General features: G+C 38.1%; 3 protein-coding genes across 4 annotated transcripts in view; 2 read left to right on the forward strand and 1 right to left on the reverse strand.

Annotated features, from left to right (window-relative positions):
• The first annotated feature begins 1,220 nt into the window (after positions 1–1,220).
• On the forward strand, positions 1,221–6,802 carry plek2 (pleckstrin 2). 2 transcript variants are annotated; one of them, XM_015043292.1, is made up of 9 exons: positions 1,221–1,337; positions 1,442–1,606; positions 3,018–3,184; positions 3,274–3,365; positions 3,878–4,065; positions 4,188–4,289; positions 5,320–5,403; positions 5,610–5,688; positions 6,564–6,802. In XM_015043292.1, exons 1-9 carry the CDS (start codon positions 1,284–1,286, stop codon positions 6,689–6,691), a joined length of 1,059 nt encoding a protein of 352 aa, XP_014898778.1. In that variant the 5' UTR covers positions 1,221–1,283; the 3' UTR covers positions 6,692–6,802. The 2 variants fall into 2 exon arrangements, with proteins under 2 accessions (XP_014898778.1, XP_014898777.1); XM_015043291.1 differs by having other exon boundaries at positions 1,222–1,337; positions 3,000–3,184.
• A 1,723-nt stretch (positions 6,803–8,525) lies between these two features.
• Positions 8,526–13,648, reverse strand: LOC106954063 (galectin-related protein B). The gene is made up of 4 exons (XM_015043294.1): positions 13,468–13,648; positions 13,095–13,180; positions 11,825–12,005; positions 8,526–10,504 (listed from the first exon to the last, which is right to left on the reverse strand). Exons 1-4 carry the CDS (start codon positions 13,591–13,593, stop codon positions 10,361–10,363), a joined length of 537 nt encoding a protein of 178 aa, XP_014898780.1. The 5' UTR covers positions 13,594–13,648; the 3' UTR covers positions 8,526–10,360.
• A 580-nt stretch (positions 13,649–14,228) lies between these two features.
• Positions 14,229–19,118, forward strand: part of zfyve26 (zinc finger, FYVE domain containing 26) — a 33,394-nt gene continuing 28,504 nt past the window's right edge. Inside the window, exons 1-5 of the mRNA XM_015043293.1 lie at positions 14,229–14,312; positions 15,204–15,477; positions 16,574–16,649; positions 16,786–16,872; positions 16,964–17,095. Coding sequence (XP_014898779.1) covers positions 15,251–15,477; positions 16,574–16,649; positions 16,786–16,872; positions 16,964–17,095 — 522 coding nt within the window. The 5' untranslated portion in view covers positions 14,229–14,312; positions 15,204–15,250. The remainder of the gene's footprint in view (positions 14,313–15,203; positions 15,478–16,573; positions 16,650–16,785; positions 16,873–16,963; positions 17,096–19,118) is intronic.

Consider the following 19,118-nt stretch of genomic DNA (forward strand, 5'->3'; position numbering starts at 1 on the left):
GGGGTAGGGTACCCACCTTTCAGAAATTAAAATAAGGGACCAGTCCCTTTAAATGTCAAGCGAGGGGCGGGGTGGGAGTGCTGCGGCGGCAGTGTGTCGGTTAGTCTGTGTTACCCAGAAAGCAGTTGGGCACAATATGGCAACACCAACACCGTGAGTGAAACAATTACTGGGGCAGCCTACTATATAAAGTATTCAGGGACTTCTTATTTATTGTTACACGTACACATTTGTAGAATACGGAACAAATCGCGTCCCATATCAGTTCAATACATACAGGACGGGTGACAACCCTAGTTGGGGGTCATTAAAATTACTTTGTAGAATCATTTTTATCATCTTTCCTCAAATAAAGATGTCATTTATTTCTTTATTCATTCACTCAACCATTAGCCAATATGGTTGGAAGAGGAGCAAAAAGGAAAGAAGGGAAGAAAACTTAAGTTCTGCATCCAATCTCATGACTTGAGTGTTATTGTTTCTGTTTTTGATTCTATTTGAAGGAGTAAATGTTGGGCTCACATAAACATTTCCGCCGGCCTTCTTCTTGTGGCCTGTTCATGTTTTACAGGAACCAATTAGAAAAACAATTTTTGGAAGGAAAAAAGAACATGATTATTTTCCTTTGCTTGCTTGTCTGATTAACTGTACACAGAATCCGTGCTGTCCCACCTGGACCCCGCTAATGCAGAGGAGGACTGAGGAACATGTCCCTGTTTAATTTTAAGGACCTGAAATCCTCGCATACCAAACGTGATAGAGAGTGGAGTTGTTGCAGTGACCGCCAGCTGCTCCCCTTCAGTCCTGGCGTTCTTGAAGGAGAGAGAGCGCCATCGTGTGTAAAGGAGCAACAATTTCTTCCTTTTTCACAGTGTGGGTTTGGGTTAAAGAGGAGAGGTGTGTAAGGGGTGTGAGGTGTGTGTGCGTGCGTTTGTTTATAATACCTTGTGGGGACAATTTTCCTGACACATATGTTGTGGGGACAGAAGCCTGATCCCCACAAGGGGAAACCCTGTTTTTGGGTCAGGGGTCAGAGTTAGGACTAAGGTGTGAATTGAGTTTTGGTTTGGGTTTGGGTTAGGTATGTGATGGTTAGGGTTAGGAAAAGGTAAGGTTTATGCTGTAGGAATGATTGCAAGTCAATGGAAAGTCCCCACAAAGATAGCCAAGCAAACGTACGTGTGTGTGTGTGTGTGTGTGTGTGTGACTCATTCATCCTCAGAATAAAAACCTGAGCAGGCAAGAAGAGGCCAGTCAGACTTTTTAACCACACACTGAAGAACATGGACACAGACAACAAAATCCCTGTCCTAAGAGAGGGCTTCCTGGTGAAGAGGGTAAGAACATTTCATTATTATTATCAAAACGGATCTGAATTTAACTGAATCAAATTCTCCACAAAAATACATCAATTTAAAAAGTTTTTATCATGTTTATTCAGGGCCACATAGTTCACAATTGGAAGGCCCGCTGGTTCGTGCTGACGCCCGATAAGTTGCTGTACTACAAATACGAAGGAGGGAAACGGGATTCATGTCAGAGAGGGAAAATCCTGCTGAAGGACTGCCTCATAACATGTCCGTTCCTGGAGTATGAGAATCGGCCGGTGAGTTGTTCGGGAACATAAACACTCTTATATTTGGTGTATTTTAGAAAGGAAAATGAATAAATTCACACAACAACCAAACAGCATCAACTTAAATATGGATGAAAGTAACATAAAAAAAAAAAAGAACATGGTTTCACACTTGTACATACTGTTATACGTTGTCTTCTTTCTGTCATAATTTGGTTAATGAGAGGTGGTGAGGACGAAGGCAGGAACCCAGGTTGTAGAAGAAATTATAAATTTAATGATGAAAGCCCAAAACAGTCCAACACAGGCGGCACGGCAGAGTTTAGCGCACAGCTAATTACCGGTAGCTACTGATGCACAGAGAACTGAAAATGCAAGCTAACGCTAACCAGGACTTTACAGTTCGACTGGAGATCAGAGATGTGAGACAACAACAACTGACATTAGACAAGGACCCGACAAGAGACAAAGACAACCAGTGGATTTAAATACACAGAGAGGGTAATCAGGAAAACTAGACACAACTGGGATCAATCAACAGGGAGGACAGGACATCACAGAAACTCACAGGGAACATGGACACAGAAAAAACCAAGAAATAAATACACAAAAACACAGATCGTCACACTTTCTGTGGTGTGGATGGTTAATATTTTCCATTCTGAAAACATAATTAATGTTTAAGTGGAAAAACATTAAGGTTGCACAGCCTTTATTTCTGTTAATTATGATGATTTTCCGCCTTCAGGTAATTAAAACATTTAAGAGTATATAATATAAGGTCATATCAATAAAACATTTTAAGTACAAAAAAGTGAACTTCATGAAAAGTATGTTTAATACTTTGCTGAAAGGTTGTTGCAATATGAAAAATGAGCCTAATCTGACTGAATATTCCATTTTCTACATAAGCTGTAGAATATGCAAGGTATTTTTTATTTTTCCAATAATGACTTAATACCATGACAACTAGAAGTCAATGTTATCATAGAATTAGATTTTCATGCTGTTAATGTCTAAATATAGAGTCTATAAAGCTGAAAAATGTCAGCAGCTTTAGCTTGTGCTAGCTAATTAGCAGGTAAAATGCTAACGTTATCGCAAGTGTACAAACTCATTTGTAAAAATATTACCTGATTTAGGGTCATTTTACGATCTTAATTCATCCTAGACCATTTCAAATTGTTTGGAAAACAGTCAAGTTCCTTCTGTTCTCTTCAGTAACCAAAGAACTGGGTCAACTGTGACCAGTTAGCCAACCACCCATGTCTTCTGTTCCAAGAGCATAAACTCAGCATTTGGATTTTAAAAAATAATAATAAGAACCTTCAATTATAAGAACATTTATAGATGCCAAGCGTCAAAGAACACCTCACGATTTGCTCTTTCTGTGTTTTTTGTTTGTTGTTTTCCTTCTCACTAGCTTGCGTTCAAACTCCAGACCAAGCATGGAGTAGATCACTTTTTGGAAGCTTGTTCCAGGGAGGAGAGGGATGAGTGGGCTGCTGACATCACCGCCGCGCTCAACAAGCTGCAGGCAACTGACGGTGGGAAGCCGATGAGCCAGAAAGATTCTGCCCAATCCCGCTTACAAAACATCAACCTGAGGTAAACCCGACTGATGCATTCGCTCCCACGCGTTTGTTTTCACTGTCTAATATCTTACTGAGGCCCTGTTACTTTACTCTCTTCTACAGCAAGGTGTTGGACTCCATGTATGATGTCCACAGTGGGATCAAGTTGAGCAACCACGTGGAGCAGGGAAGCACTTACAGCAACTGCTTTTCAGGTGAATCATTATTTATTTATGACAATTGAAGCTCTGATCTGGTCTGAGATCACAGACTGGGAGGCAGAACAGCCTTTTAGCTACATGGTTGTGTTTTAAGGGCTTGGTTCTGTTCAGGCACTCTGACTTTTGCCTCCAATCTGAAAACATTTTTAAGTTACATTTATGGACAGATTACCACAGGGATAGACTAGATGTATTAAGCGATAAACAATAGAGAAAAAGTAAACTCAAAAAAAGGAATTTCTTCTTTTCTTTGGCTACTATTTGAAGTGAACAGAAAGGGTAGGCAGAGTACTATTTTTCAGAAAAATTATACCATGGAATCTAGGAATATGAACTCATGTTTATATTGTTCCAGTTATACCAAAACCTTGCCTTGAGAACATTTTCAGATTTTTATGGTAAATCATAGATTTATACAAATTAGACAAAGGACTTACACTGCCACAAAAAGACATGAACATTACGTGTCTGGAAGAATGTGTTCCCAATGCGTGTCGTCCCTGCAGGTTCAGCGGTGGTGGACTGGCTGGTGTTCATGCAGCTCAGTCTGACCCGTGGGGAGGCCATGACCTTGGCCTCCGCTTTGCTCGAAGAGGGCTTCCTGCAGACCGTCGGTCAGAGGAGCGTGGAGGCCCTTCGCACTGCCAGCCTCAGTGAGCAGTTCATGGACGACTCCACTGCCCTCTACAGCTTTGTACGCTACCTGGATTTTTAGCGTCTCCTTTCTTGCACCAATTTTCATGTTAGATCAGCTCAAATCAGGGAGTCCATTTAAAATGTTGGCTTCATTTGCAATACTCTTGTGCTTTTTCTCAGTCTGACAGCTTTAAAAAAAGAGGCAGCGTGAAGTCAGAGAGGTCGCTGTCTGCAGTGGAGCTCAGTGGCAAAGTCGTAAAAAGAGGATATCTGCTGAAACAGGTGAACTTTCTTGAGACTTAAGTAAATGTTGGAATGTGAACACAGTTTTTCACCGAGTCACTCAAACCTCCAAGTGTCACGTTGGAACATCGAAGAGAATTATTGCTGTGAAATTGGAATTCAAATGAGAAAGGCGGAGCTTAGTCAACGAATCACAATCCAATATGGCTGCCTTTATGCAAACACAGTTTATTGCTGCTTTTTCAACAATTTGAACTGTTTCACAAACACGATATCATACAGTAAGCTGAAATGTTGCCAAACTGGTTTGAAAGTATGTTGTTATTGTTTTGGCTAATAGTAGTTAGCATGCTCACTGAGCGTATACAAAACCATTCTATTCTTTTGAATATTATTGAATAGTTTATTTATTTCAGTAAGTTAATTAACTTAGCGAAACATGTTATGTACAATAATTACACACAGCCTTATACTTTCAAGGGTTTATTGCTGGTAATTAATGTTTTCCCACTTACAGCTACTGAAAACACGACATTTAAGATTAAAATATTACATCGGACCAATAAAAAAAACATTAATTTATAAATGTGGACTTAACCAAGAGTATGTTTACTCTCAAAGGTTGTCGTTTTCAAAATGTACTTTTATTCTGACAGACGATCTTCATGGGAATGCATTTGCAAATTTATTCATCGTGACTAAAAATGATGAAATCCTGCTCTTTTTAAACAGTTGGGTTTAATCTCATTCTAACATCCAATTCTGACCCGACATTTTTGGCTGTTTGGAACACATTCCCTACAAATGTGATTAATTTGCCTCATATTTACTGTGTAAATACCACTGAAGCTAAGCCAAGAGTCTATAATGTCAGCACAATTACAATATTATTTCTTAGAGGTAGAACAGTGACAGTAACTGTTAAACGTAACAACTTGCTTCCTTGTAACCACCCCGCCCCTATATTATAAGACATTCAGTTCATCTTGAAGGTGTGACACGCTGCCCTTTGACCCTGGGAAGTCTTCAGCAGGCCATGTTTGAACTTCTGGCTAATCTTTAACTGCAGGGCCACAGAAGGAAAAACTGGAAGGTGCGACTGTTTGTGTTGCGTTCGGAGCCTGACTTCCTCCATTATTATGACCCCACCAAGGTGAGTTCGCACAGTGCTGCAAAACATGAGCTATAGGAATGCATTAAATCAGACAGAGTGAATCCCCGCTCTGTTTGTTTTTGCTACCACTTTTACAAGCTGGGAGTCTGATGGTGGTGTTACTCATAGCAAACTCATCATCATCGTCATCATCCTCGCCTCCTCATGTCTGACTTAATCTCTTCCGTTCTTGTGTCACTTGTCAGGATGACATCAGCCCTGTTGGCGGCTTCTCCCTGCGAGGGTGTTTGATATCCTCTCTGGATGATAATGGAGTTCCTTCAGGTGGGTTAACTCGGATTTCAGTGACTAAGAAGAAAAAAAAAACGGTAGAAGTTTTACCTACATTTTTGTCCAAATAATTTGATTTTCACCCCGTGTTACCACAGCATTTGTAGATACTTTGGGCACTCGATTGTCTGGCAATGTACGGTCCTGAGTGTTGGTACTCTCAGGAGGCTGCTTGCGCCCCCATTGGTCAGTCAAAATAGGAAGTGAAGTTCCCCAACAACAAACGACCCAATTTGTGTTATTTTTGCTAGCTGAGTTCTGGGTCCAACATTAGATAGATTTCATTCAAATTCAAATTCCAAAATACTTTATTGATCCCAAAAGGGAAATTAAATGTTGCTGTAACTCATTTGAATACAAGACTTTTCAAATCAAAAAGACCACCTCTTTATTTTTGCCAAAAGATAATTTAGATAAAAAAAACAAACAAAACACTTTTGCCAAAAAATAAATTAGACCATTGTTTTAGGAAGCGATATGCATAGTAAGAACTTGGAAACTTACAAAACCGTCTTGATGTGGCAAAAGTGCAAACTGTCTCACTGTGTAGCTTACCTTTGAAATCTTATTTTTATTAGTGTTGACAAAAACAGAATTTGAAAACGAAGCTTTACAAACCTTTGCCTCTCTACATTAACTTAATGTCCCATTCGTTCGTTCGTCAAATCCCAAACAAAGCTAGCAGTAGCATACGCTAACTCCTCAATGGGAGGAAGGCTCATGTTTCCGGACTTTGTCTTTGGTCTTAAAGTGATAGCTCGAGACGTGTGTGCTTGCTATTTTGTTTCAGTGTGTTTTATGTCAGATCTGATCTAATTTGTAAGTACAATGATGCTCCATTGACATATTTACCTTCTCCTGTTACACAGGTGTGAAGGGCAACATTCAAGGCAACTTGTTCAAAATCATCACAAAGTCGGACATTCACTACTTCATCCAGGCTCCGACTCACCAGGAGAAGATGGACTGGATAGATGCGATCAGAGAGCACACGTAGAACTGCTGTGTCCAGAATATTTAACATATGTGCAGGGATTAACTTTTTTGATTTTTCTGTGAATGCACTCTCACTATAAGGCTAATAGACACTTTATATGTAGTCACCATTCTGTTCATTTGTGTTTAACTCGGTAAATCTTATGTCCTTGTGTGAATATTTTTAGTTTTTCAGTAGACCTTTCAGAAGCCCTTCAGTGGTAGCAATTTTTTGATATGTTTTTCCTAATTATGTTTAAGTTTAACCGTTTGTAATTCAGTTTCAATGTTAGCATTTGGACAATGCTTCTTTTTTTTTTTTTTTTTAGCAACTGATCAAGTTTGTAAATTTCATTTTCTGCCATTTTATTCTTTTGACATTTCAAAACAAAGAGAAATAACGTTATTTATTCAATTAGCAGTGTGTTCTGTCGTCTTTAATCACTGCCGACAATCTAAAGCAAATTTTAGTTGGTAATAAGAAAGGGAGCATAAATACAAAACCAGAAATAAATAGCTAATTCTAAAAATTTTTTTAACAAAATTTAGATTTGGAAAGTCTACTTCAAAACATAACAAAGAAAAAGCATCTGTACATGCTAAAAAAGAAAATCTGAAAAAAAAAATCTGTCATATCTGAATATCTTGTATAATCTCATTACGGTTTAAAGAAGAATTAATATCTCTGCCTATAACTCCTTTAGCAACCTTTAACATTTCTCCTTGTAATTCATTGAACAAAACTCTTATAGACCACTGGAGTTTTTAAAAATCTGTTAGCTTAAATACAGAAGTAAACTAAAATTTAAACATTTTCTTTGCCACTTGAACTAGGAGACAAGATTTTATATTGGTTTTGTTGGGTTTTACCGTGTATGATCATTAAACAGACATTCAATTCCTTTGTGTTTTAGCGCTGCCAATCAATTAAAAGATTTAATCAAATCAATCACACACCAGCGCTGCGATTAATCACTACGATTAACTTTGTAAGACTGAAACGTAAACATGCACATTTTCAAAAAAAAATATTTAAGAAAGTGTTTTTTTGCTTCAAACCAAAATTGCCTGAAGATTCTCAGTTTTTTTTATTTTTTTTTTTAGGTTTTCTGGTATGAATGAACGTTTAAGAAATGTTGAGAAATATACTGTGCTTTGGTGGAAGGATAATTAATTGTTGTAATATGTTTACCTTGGTTTTATCCAAACTTCCAGGGTGTTTTTTTTAAAGCGAAACTTGACAGTGAGCACAGCCCTTTGACTATCCACGCTAATCTTTTTGCTCACATTTGCAACTTTGCATTGTTAACCACAGTACAAGTCTGTGTAGCGTGCCGCTTTGAACCGAGTAACCCTCCGTGAACGAGAGGCTTTCGGCTCAAAATAGGTAAAGCCATTAATCTGCCTTACATCATTTTAACATGCTGAAACTTTTTAGACTAATCATATGAATTAATGCCTTAACCTTGACGGCTCCGTTTCCTGCTGAACGCCTTTTAACAAGTCTTGTAGTTGAACTTCGGGAAATTCCTTGAGTCTGACTTTTCATGTTGTTTTTCCCTTGGAAAAAAAAAAAAATTTTCCGTCAGCAAAAATGTACAAGCAGGGACAAGAAAAAGAATCAGCAAGTATGTGTTGCTATCGCTAAACTTATGTCCTCAGGCGCTTCCAGGTACCACAGACAGACACTCCCACTCGGCAAGCTGAGTCCAGCTTTTGTCTGAGTGACTCAAACGCAGCAGCTCTCGTCTGGCTCGGGGCAAGATCAAAAGTGGCGCAACACCTGATGCTTATCTTGGATTTGATGTCAAATCCAAACTACAGACCCACATACAAAGTGCAGTAGAACAAACAAATAACAAACGGATTTGATTTTATTACGGTGACTTAAGTATGAAAATATGAAACATTCCAGTGAAAGGTGCCAAAACAAAAAATGGTAGCTGAACAATTCGTGAATGCTTTTTCAATGTCGGAGGTGATTTACGTGCGAGTCTCAGTATGGGATTGTTCTCAGGATAGCAGCAGTCCAACATCACTAACTAGATCAATCAAGGTGAATGATGGAAATATCCCTCCAGATGAAAAAAAAATGTTAGAAAAACATAAACAGTGATAACATTCATGTTGCTAATTCTGTGTAACTAAATCGAGCTCAATCCAGCAGGTCATTCATTCTGTTAAAAGACAACTTTTTGCTCTTATTTAAAGACTGAGTGGTTATAGTCCATTCATCTCTGAAAATCAGAATGAAATGGGTCATTTAAGACATTATTCATAATAACAGCGTACTTTGATGAAAAAGTTGGAAAGGGGAAAACATTTTACAACGAGGCAATTAAAAAAAAACAAGCTAGTTAGCGAGCAGCATCTTGAATAACAGAAAATCAAGAATAACATTGTGGATTGACATTAAACATGTTTGTGAATCAAAATAAAACTTTTTCCACTCAATGAACCAGTTCTCAGAAGTTGTGGTTCAATGGAATGATAGCCTGGTCATTTCTACACTAGATTCTCATTTCCCTTCCTGCTCTGTCTGGGATTTCTCCCATTGAACTTGATTTCTCCAATTGAATTTCTGCAATTGCAGTGTGCCTGTGCAGGGTTGTAGTTCTTCAATGGCAGCAGAGGAAGTGAACAAAGCCGTTCAGTCCGTGTTGGTCACGCTTCACGATTTTAAACCGTCAAGATTTTCTATTTTTCTAATTTTTTAGAGATTTGTAGATAACAAATTTGACACATTTTGGGTTTGGAATCAAAAGCACAGCATTCCCAATACACGTATATGGAAGAGATAGTCTCATTAGAATAAGACTATTTTAAGATGTTAAATTTATAACAACGACATTTTATTCTGAGCAATTATGTGTATACATTTTGTTTTTTAATTTAAAATTTGCCAGCTAATTGCATAGGATAAAAATTCAGTGGTATAAATTCTTTGCTAAAAAAAAAAAGTCTGATTCTAGAAAAACTATAGTTCTTCCACAGTTGTATGGATTTAAAAGCAATTTTAAGCTTTGCTGACATTTCAGAACATGCTGCCATTTTGTTTGGGACAAAAATGAATCCAATATAAACTGAGAGAAATCCATATACATTGCTGTGTCTTTCAGGGCATGCACTAACATAGGCTACTGTTTTACACCATCAATCCTGTTGTTATGTCACTGGGCACAAAATGGCAATCTTCACTATGTTTTCAACTTATAAAACAAAATGAACTCTAGGAAATGAAAAGCTTTCAAAGGTTAATTCCAGAAAAGTCTAAGACAGGTTTCTGAAACCTCCTTTTCTGAAGGGATAAAAACTAATGCAGAGTTCTTAACTTGCTTTTTCTGTGGCTTCAAAGTTGCAAACAAAGAGTAGACCTTAGATCGCGTTCGCAACAATTCACAACAACTCAAAAGCATATTCCTCATTCGATTTAAGACGTAAGACGACTGCGGCTAAGTTCAGTCGGCATCTTCAAGTCTCCAGTCAGGTAATCTTAGCGAAGGCACTTTGTCTCAACATAGGATTACGAGGCTGGTGCAACTTTGTCGGCGAACTAAAACAGCGAAACATCCCGATGACGGCGACTGGAAAAAAGAAGTTCTAATCTAATGGCGGTGTGTGTACCGTCCCCCTCTCCCCTGGCGGCGTGGGGGAACACTCAGTTCAGCTTCCTGTGGGCGAGAGGCCGGCACTAGGCAACCTTGGTGAGCTGTAGGTCCCCGAAGACTCTTAAGGCGGTGAGGGAGGCGAGCTTGGAGATCCGGTGGGTGAAGCCACACAGAGGCTGGCCGTCCACCAAGATGCGAAACTGCTGGTGTTCACAGACGATCTCCATCTGGCAATTAAATGGACAACCTGTTATTCCAGTGAAGGAGCTGGATCTGGCTCTAGTCAAAGTTCAATTAATAGAAAATGCTTAATTTACTACGTTAAGTGAAAGTTTTGAACCTACACATCATCAGTCCAAACATAAAAACATATGGCGGATCAGATTTGGCCCCTGAGCCGTGAGTTTGAGACACGTAATCTAAACACACACACACACACACACAAAAAAGCTTTTAATTCGGGCAGGTGGCAAAAGATTTTAATAATTTAATATTACTAAACTGAAATTTGTATCAAATTTTCTTAAACAAATATTGCATAATAATAATAATAATAATAATAATAATAATAATAATAATAATAAATAATATTAATAATTATTAATTATTAATAATTATATTAATAATAATTAATATAATAATAATAATAATAATAATAATAATAATAATAATAATAATAATAATAATCATAATAATAATTATTATTATGATGATTATTATTATTATTTTACCTATTTAAAGGTTAAGAATAACGAAATAAAGGCTTGAATCATTTTTTGCCAAAAATTATTTCTGTAAAAAATACAACAAAACAACTTGTTTTTTGCAAAACTTATATTTTATAAAATTATACTCTGACAGTATGAATTTATAGTCATATCTTCTGATGTAGTCTCACACTTTACAGCAAGAAGTCAGTCAATCAGTCAATAGTATCACATTGATTTACTATTTAAATAGATCATATTTGTGAAGCGCAAGAAAAAGGGCGTGTACTTTTTCAAATGTTTTCCAGAACAAAACAAAAAAAAAGAGAAAAATCTGAAAGATGTGGCATGCATTCATATTACGCTCTGCCAAGTCAATATTTTTGCAGAAAGGTAGAACGCCAGCTGAAATTTCTTCCTCTTGTTGTTGGTGGAATTACTTAAGCTCAGCTTGTTTTGACACGTTTGTGTGCAGGAGTTTCTGAGTCTGACCACAGATTTTCTAGTATTTAGCGGTCTCCGCCTACAAGGGGCTGAATGCAAATATTTATTTGTAATTACTTTATTTTTGTCTGTCACAGAAAACCCCCCAATAAAGTTTGTGATTTTATGGCTAGATGTGGAGAAACTACAGGAGCCTCTACAAGGCTCTGTAAATATAGCAAAGGGGAAATGATGACATTGTTGGCATGACAGCTTATGCTGCAGATTTAAACGCTGAATGTGCAAAACCAAGGCTGCGGATTTGATCATTTCTCTAAAAAAAAAAAAAAGAGAGAGAGAGAAATGATAAAAACTCTACAATAGAAAACTCCTGAGTACAGAGCTAAAGAAATATACCTTAAAGGCTTCTCCGGGAGCAAAGGGAAAGAAGGAGAGTGTGTTTTCACATGGACCCCACTTCCCAGCCAAGCGGGCGTTTCGTTGGACGGCCTTATCCATGAAGCTGACCTTCAGCTGCAGACCCACATCCGCCTCTACGTCTTCCTCCTGAGGCTTGCAGGACACGGTCACCTCGATGCTGAGTCAGCCACACACACACACACACACACACACACACACACACACACACACACACACACACACACACACACACACATCAGGGGCACATGAATGTGGTGCTGGATTCACGGCTAAATGGTTAAAAACAAGACTATGAATTCCATGTCCATCTTTCTTTACTTTTCTAAGAGTTACCAACGGAGCAGTGACACCTGCTGGCCATGTTTTAGAACTGTAACACTACATTTAACCATGTATTAAATGTAACAATTCAGTACAATGTAATGTATTGTAACAATGCATTTCATGAACTGTCAGAAATAATCTTGATGACTGCCACTGATTTTAGCCAATGTTAAGAGAGAGAAATATTCACCTGAGAAAGATCTGATGATGGTAGCTGAATATTCATATTTATGTGAATTTATAGCACAATAATAAGTCATTTTCTGTTTTTATAGAGAACGTCTCGAAGGGTATGAAGTCACTTGTTTGGTCTACACTACAGCATTTACAGGTTATATTAAAACAGATTTTTAATATCGCATAAAGATTTTATCATCACATTTGTTAAAAAAGAATTAAAATTGAAACATCGCATTTATCACGTAAACCTCAGAGAATATGATTTTGATAAAAATAAGAGGATGCAGTGCATTGTTACTGCTTTCTTTATTATTATTATTATTATTATTATTATTATTATTATTATTATTATTATTATTATTAGTAGTAGTAGTAGTAGTAGTAGTAGTAGTAGTAATTTTTTTCTTTTAAAAAAATCCAAACGGATGTTAACAACCAAAAAAAAAAAAGACAGAAAGAAAAGAAAAAAAAAGAAATGTCCACACAATGATTAAGAGTTTATGGGATTTGCGTTTCTCCCACGCACACTCACAGACTAACCCTAATCAGGCATCACGCAGACATTTTCCAAAACAGGGTCTAGCTGGATGGTTGGCATGCAGTCATGCACTACAAATGTTGCTTTTCCTGTAAACAAGGGTACAATTAATAGTTCAGGGGGCAGCAGCCGGTGAGCTGCTGACATTTTAATAAAACGAGAATTTTATTATGCAGTTTTAAGACGACAGCTGTGCGCACTAACCTCTTGGGCTTTTTATCAATAATTCCCATGACAACCAGTTTCATTGAAGGCCGCATCCCACCTTTAATCTCACCGATGTACTGCCCCTGCAACACAAAAGAGACACGGATTGATGAGGCTGACGCGGGATGAGGCCCGCACCATCACGCAGAGACCTCAGCTGAAGCAGATGTATTAGGCCTAAATGCAGACAAAGTGTACGGCCAGCTGATGTGCGATCAGTTGCACCGGCGGGAACAATAGCTTCTTTGATCCAGATTGGAAACAATCAGTAACTCAGTCGCAGTCACAATTCCAACCAGTTCGATATTTTTGGATAATAATAACGCGGCAAAATGTGCCTTTCAATACAAGCACAAAGGATGTTACATACATTGTCTTTCTTGTCCTGGTCATCCATTCCACTCGGGGCGTGATGCAGTGTGGAAGCTGGGGCGGTGATACCAACTGAGGACCGATTGACTCTGCCTCCCAGCTGGCAAATCCCGCCTGTTGCCATAGAGACCGGCTCCTATTTGGGAGGTGATGCTGGAAGACAGACACAAGAGTTGAGACGCCTCGTTGCCCATATTGGCGAGATACGTCACAGGGCGTCCTCCATATTGTGAGAGGCAAGTTCACCTTGGAGGGCAAAACAAAATACCACTGTGGGTTCTGCAAACATCACACAGTAAAGTTTAAATTAAACTAATTTCAGTAACATATGTTATTTGTAGTACTATAAATCAAAGTTACTAATATAAAACATCTGTAAGACAGACACAAGAATTGTGTGGTTAAAATTCCCATAAACTTACATTATAATGTAAGTAATAATATAATAAATGAATAAATTCATTTATTATTAATTTGTTAACATTATTGCAAATCAGACTTAATGATAATTTGTAATGTAATAATAATAATGATGATTATAATAATTATAAATATGTATTATTATCATCATTATTATTACGTTTGGTTTTATAAGTATAGCTTACTCAAACATAAATATTTAAAATAAAGTATTCATTTGTAAACAGAAGCGTCAAAGTGACTGTATTTTCCGGATACACCTGAAGGCAACATTAACGCCATCCTCCTTTCCACCTTTGACCAACCAGCGGCGGAGAATCAGCTGATGTTTGTCACATGACCTCCGTTATGCAGCTAGCATAACATGTTGAGAAAAGCTTTGCTTCGTAGGTTAAACTAGCTGGGGTTCCGTCAGAGAAATTAGTAAGTCATTGCGTTTTTGTTTTGCTGGAAAATGTCTAAATATGTTATATGTGAAGACCGAGCTTCCCCGACTGACTTTTACGGAGTAAGGTTTAAGTTCAACTTAAGACATGATGAGCTAATGTTAGGCAGACTTGAGGGTTAGCTGTCAAATCAAATGGAAGCCGAATGGCAATTACGAGACAGGTCAGCCTTTGAAAGTGTAATTGAGAAACCAAAGTTTCGTTATTTGACTTGTCGAGTTTCATTTCGGGCCTTTTTAATGGTTATGTTGTGGTTTGTTTGCATTGATAAAATCTCACATCTGTTGGGTGCAGATTTTGGTGATCATAAGGGGGATTTTTGTGTGCGTCACGTTTAAACACGTTTCTAAAAGTACAAACTTAAAACGGTGTTGCTGAAATAACTTTTCCCCAACTTCAGTACAAATTGAATACAACTGCAAACCAGTTAAATCTCACACGAAATCACACTAAAACTGTATTTTGTCACTAGTCTCAGTTTCGCTCTAAATATGAATTAAGACTTTACATTTTTCTTGAGAGAGAAGACACTACAGAACTTCAGAAATAGTCTTACTGTAAATCTAAAATAGATCTACTCAAACTTTTTCACATTTTGTTACGCTACAACAAACTCCAGTGCATCTTGATAAGCTGTTTCGATAACTCGGAATAGTCAAGCCATAAATGCAGTTGAAAATCTGGATGTTAACAGACACTCTCCATGGAAATTACTTCAGCAAAACCCCCACAGGGTATACATGTTTTATGAGAAAAACTTTTGGCGTCATAGACTTATTTGTGCGTTTCACCACGTATAATGTGAGATAACAGTTGTTGTTGTTGTTTTTTTTTTAATTGCCTAAACTTTGATTTGTTTCTGCATCAGGTGATGAAAGGTCAAAGGTGCTGCCCGGTGTGACCCCCCCGGCTGTGATGCCCAAGCCGAGGCCCGTCACGGCGGAGGCCGCCGTGTATCCCTTCGGTCGTGAAAGCGAGGCCTCGCTTCGCGACCTCTTTGAGCACTTCAAGAGCTGCCTGCAGCACGGAGAGTGGCAACTGGCGAGTGCCTGTGTTCCCCAGCTGGTCAGCTCTCAGGGGGAACTCTCCGAAAAAGTGCGAAAGATAATCAGAGCTATCATCTGCCACCCTTACAGCTTAAAGTGAGTCGCCTGGAGGATTAAAACAACGTTCAGTACAGATATTTACAAATGCCGCATAAAAAGACATGATGTTTTTTTTTTCTTCTTCATTAATTCAGATTAAACTTTGTGTTTTAGGTCAGTTGGGATCACCAGAATTGTTAGTTTTTTACTAAACACCAGAATAGAGTGAGGTTTTTACATTTTAAAAAATATTTTTATGGGTTTTTTCAGTTCTCTAACATTGTTGTTACTTCAGTGATGGCAGCATCATGCAAAATTGACCAACAAAATTTACCAATCAGAAGTTAGCTGAAGGAAAGCCAGAAATAAGTCTGTCATAATAACAGATTTTACTGGGACGATAAATTGGCCCAGTAGTTTTTGCGATAAAAGATAATATTGTTGGTTTGAGACTGTTTTCAAGTAATATATTTACAATGGCATAATAATCCAAATTCACTCTCTCAAGGATCAGTACACTTTAATTTTGTAAAAACACTTAACTCTGGAAGTCGAAGACACTTGGAAAAATAAAAACAAACAAAAAAAAAAACTAACAAAACAACCAAAAACAATAAATTAAACAGAAATAAAAAACACACACAGCTGAAACCATGAATAAAATGGATCATTAAGTCTCAGTAAACAAAATTGCCCTTCAAAAAATATTAATCATCATGCTTATTGTGACAGGCTTAGTCAGGAAGTTAAAGTTTGGATCTTCTAAACGGACAATGACTGCTGAGCACCAAATTAGCTACAATTTGTTGTTAAGGACAACAAAGTCCATGTGTGAACAAACATCTCAGCTTTCTTGAAAGTCTGTGGGTAGAGCTAAAACGGTGTGTGTGTGTGTGTGTGTGTGTGTGTGTGTGCGCGCGTAGAACGCATTAAATTAAAAAAATATAAATTCTCTCTTATGTTCCATTTAACAAATGGAAATATATTTTCATCCTAACTGGCCTAACACAGAAAAAGTTTTGTCTAATTTAATGCCCAACTTTAAAAAACACTTTTCTTCTTATGCAGTGTGTGATAATATCTGGTTTCAGCAGTATATGTGTAGATGTATAGATATCTCATTTGTTCTTGCTGAACTCTGTACATTTTGTAGACGGGGTTCTACTGGCAGTCCGCACAAACTGGCCTGGTTCTGGCTGCAGGTCTTGGAGAAATGGACTCAAGACCAGGTAAACCTGCGAAACATTTAACGTCTGCGTTTCTTCCTAATCCCAATCCCGGACTGCTTCTCGTTGACACCGTTACTTTTAAAATCAGCCTTGCAACGTAAAAGCCGCGTCTCAGCTTTGCGGTTTCCTTCTCCAGGTTCCTCCTCACGTCAAACGCGAGCTGGAGTTCCTGCTCCTCCTGGAGGAACTCGGGTCAGAGGGCATACTGGAGGCTGATCTCAAGGTTTTTCTGGCTGTAAATGTGAAAAGTGAAAAAAGGAGACATGGATCTAACAATAAAAATGAACGCTCACCTGTGGTTTGGTTTTTGGCAGGAATTGCATCAGGCTTTCTTGGCATCCCAGTCGGAGGAACAGGCGTCGCTCGCTGCTGTTGAGTCTTGCCTTCAGACTCTACTGGAGAAGAAGAAACCGAGACTTGCCCAGACTTTGGCCAATTTCGTACAGGTGAAGTCAAAGTTTAGGGTTTGTATTTGCGGTCAGTCAGTAGATGAGTTGACTGCATAACATTTGTAACGCAGGATTTTGCATTAACGGTGAGAAGATGTAGTCTAAACCACGGGATAAATCCAATATTTCGCTTTTGATAAGGGGAGTTGAGCTTTAAGTACAGAAGTAGAACCTGGGGAATTTGAAGCTGATTGTTAAACACAGTTTTCACTCAACCTAACCAAAATATGCGCTTCATAAATGTCACTTTTCAATGGCCCTTTCCATGCCTGGCAGAGAATATTCTCACCCCTCGGATTATAATCGCAATTTTTTTTATTTTATCCAAATTTATTGACTTAAACCAACAGATAGTGGCTCCTGATTGTATATTGAAGATCCTTTACAAATGAAGTTGTGAGGGATGTTGTATACATTTGTGTTAAGCCCCCTTTTCAACCTGATACCTCTAAATATAAATCACTGACATCGTCAGCTGGTTACTACATAAAGTTCATCAGTGTGTGCGTTGACGTTGAACAAAAAAGCAGACTCTGGTCCTCCTAAAAACCTGGGTCTCAGTTCGGTTGAAGTTAACTCTGTTGCGATTTGAATGCATGTATGGATGCAGACTAGAGCGCAGAGCATTCTGGGTAAATGCAAGCAAAACAAATGTCCGTATCTAGCGCTAGCGGGAGAAATGACTCGTGGTCTTTTACCAACGGCAAAAGAAGAATCCTACATCCACTAAAACCTCCATTTTGGTTTACATTTTGTGAGAAAGAAAGTTGTGCTCATGTCTTCTTCTGAGGTCTTTGTTGTTTCCTTCTGTGGTTGTTGGTGCAGCGCCCCCACAGCTGTGGAGGTGAACAGGTTTTTCGACTAGTTTGGGTTGTTTTACGCAGACTGCAGCAGCTCAGCTGAATGTGGAACAAATGCTGCAATTTTGGTCCCAAATAGAACCGAGTCTACCGGACTATCAGGTGTGAAGACACCCAAAGTGAACAACCACAGACGATAAATTTAAGATCATGACCAGAGATCTTCTTCTCACAGCTGAGAGAGTTTGACTCAAAGGGCTTATCACTCCACAGTGTTAACGTGGGTTAACAGCGCCAAGAGAGATCCAAAGCTCAGTTCTCTTTAATGCTTGGCCTTCATTCAACAGCGGCAGGAAGAAAGCAATTGTTGAAGGAAAACCTCAAGAAGTTTGTCACGAGGAGGGGAAACAATAACCTGTGAAAGAAGGAAGTTGGGTTAATTGAGACAAAAGTTGACGTCTCTTGGTCTGGATTCAAAATACCATGTGTGATTAAAAAGAAATCCAACATTGCACGTCACACCTAAATGCATCATTAACATTTTGCAAAATGGTTGTTTCGTGATCTTGTAACTCAGATACAGATCAGTCCTGAAAGAGGCTGCAAAAGATTTAAGATTGTGGCGGGAAGTTTGCATCTGATTAGGACAAGACTAGACTTCCTGCTAGAGCTACAGTGAGATGCTTTAGATTGAAGCACATTTCATTTATTTAATCAGGACAGTGCACATTAGTCAGCATCACAGTAATTTATGTTGGTCTAAAAATACAGGATTTAGAACGATAGCTAAATAAATAAATAAAAAACCTCACTGTGAAATTAACAGGACAGAACACATAGTTCTATTAAAACAGAAAAAATAAGAAATAATTAACAAACAGACAGAAACAATCTAAAAACAGGATACAAAACTCTCAGCGATAATCAGTGGAAGACATTACTAATGGGTACGTAGCTGCTTTGCTTTCAGCCATGTTCTTTTGTAGCAGTGGTCCAGTCAAAGTCAGAAAAGTTGAGACCTATCCTCAGGAAAACCTGCAGCTGTAGCTGCAACAAAAACTGTTTTTGCAAAACATCAACTCTGGGTTTCCATGGATCCTTTTCTGATTTTTTTTCCCTTTTATTTATATATGCAAAAAATATTGCCAGCATCCTGTTCTTGCACTTTATTGTTATTCTCTAGGTATGTTTTGTTTTATCACTTAAAATCACAATGAATT

This window comes from Poecilia latipinna, unplaced genomic scaffold (genome assembly GCF_001443285.1).
Source record: "Poecilia latipinna isolate Pla-1442-1.1 unplaced genomic scaffold, P_latipinna-1.0 Scaffold624, whole genome shotgun sequence".
NCBI classification, from domain to species: Eukaryota; Metazoa; Chordata; class Actinopteri; order Cyprinodontiformes; family Poeciliidae; genus Poecilia; species Poecilia latipinna.

Bases quoted from the DNA above. Each gene is read 5' to 3' on its own strand.
- plek2 (XM_015043291.1), top strand. From the start codon at position 1,284: ATGGACACAGACAACAAAATCCCTGTCCTAAGAGAGGGCTTCCTGGTG. The intron at 1,338-1,441 runs GTAAGAACATTT...ATGTTTATTCAG, and splicing joins AGGGCTTCCTGGTGAAGAGG to GGCCACATAGTTCACAATTG. The intron at 3,185-3,273 runs GTAAACCCGACT...TCTCTTCTACAG, and splicing joins TTACAAAACATCAACCTGAG to CAAGGTGTTGGACTCCATGT.
- LOC106954063 (XM_015043294.1), bottom strand. From the start codon at position 13,593: ATGGCAACAGGCGGGATTTGCCAGCTGGGAGGCAGAGTCAATCGGTCC. The intron at 13,181-13,467 runs GTATGTAACATC...TTTGTGTTGCAG, and splicing joins ACCAGGACAAGAAAGACAAT to GGGCAGTACATCGGTGAGAT. The intron at 12,006-13,094 runs GTTAGTGCGCAC...TGGCTGACTCAG, and splicing joins ATTGATAAAAAGCCCAAGAG to CATCGAGGTGACCGTGTCCT.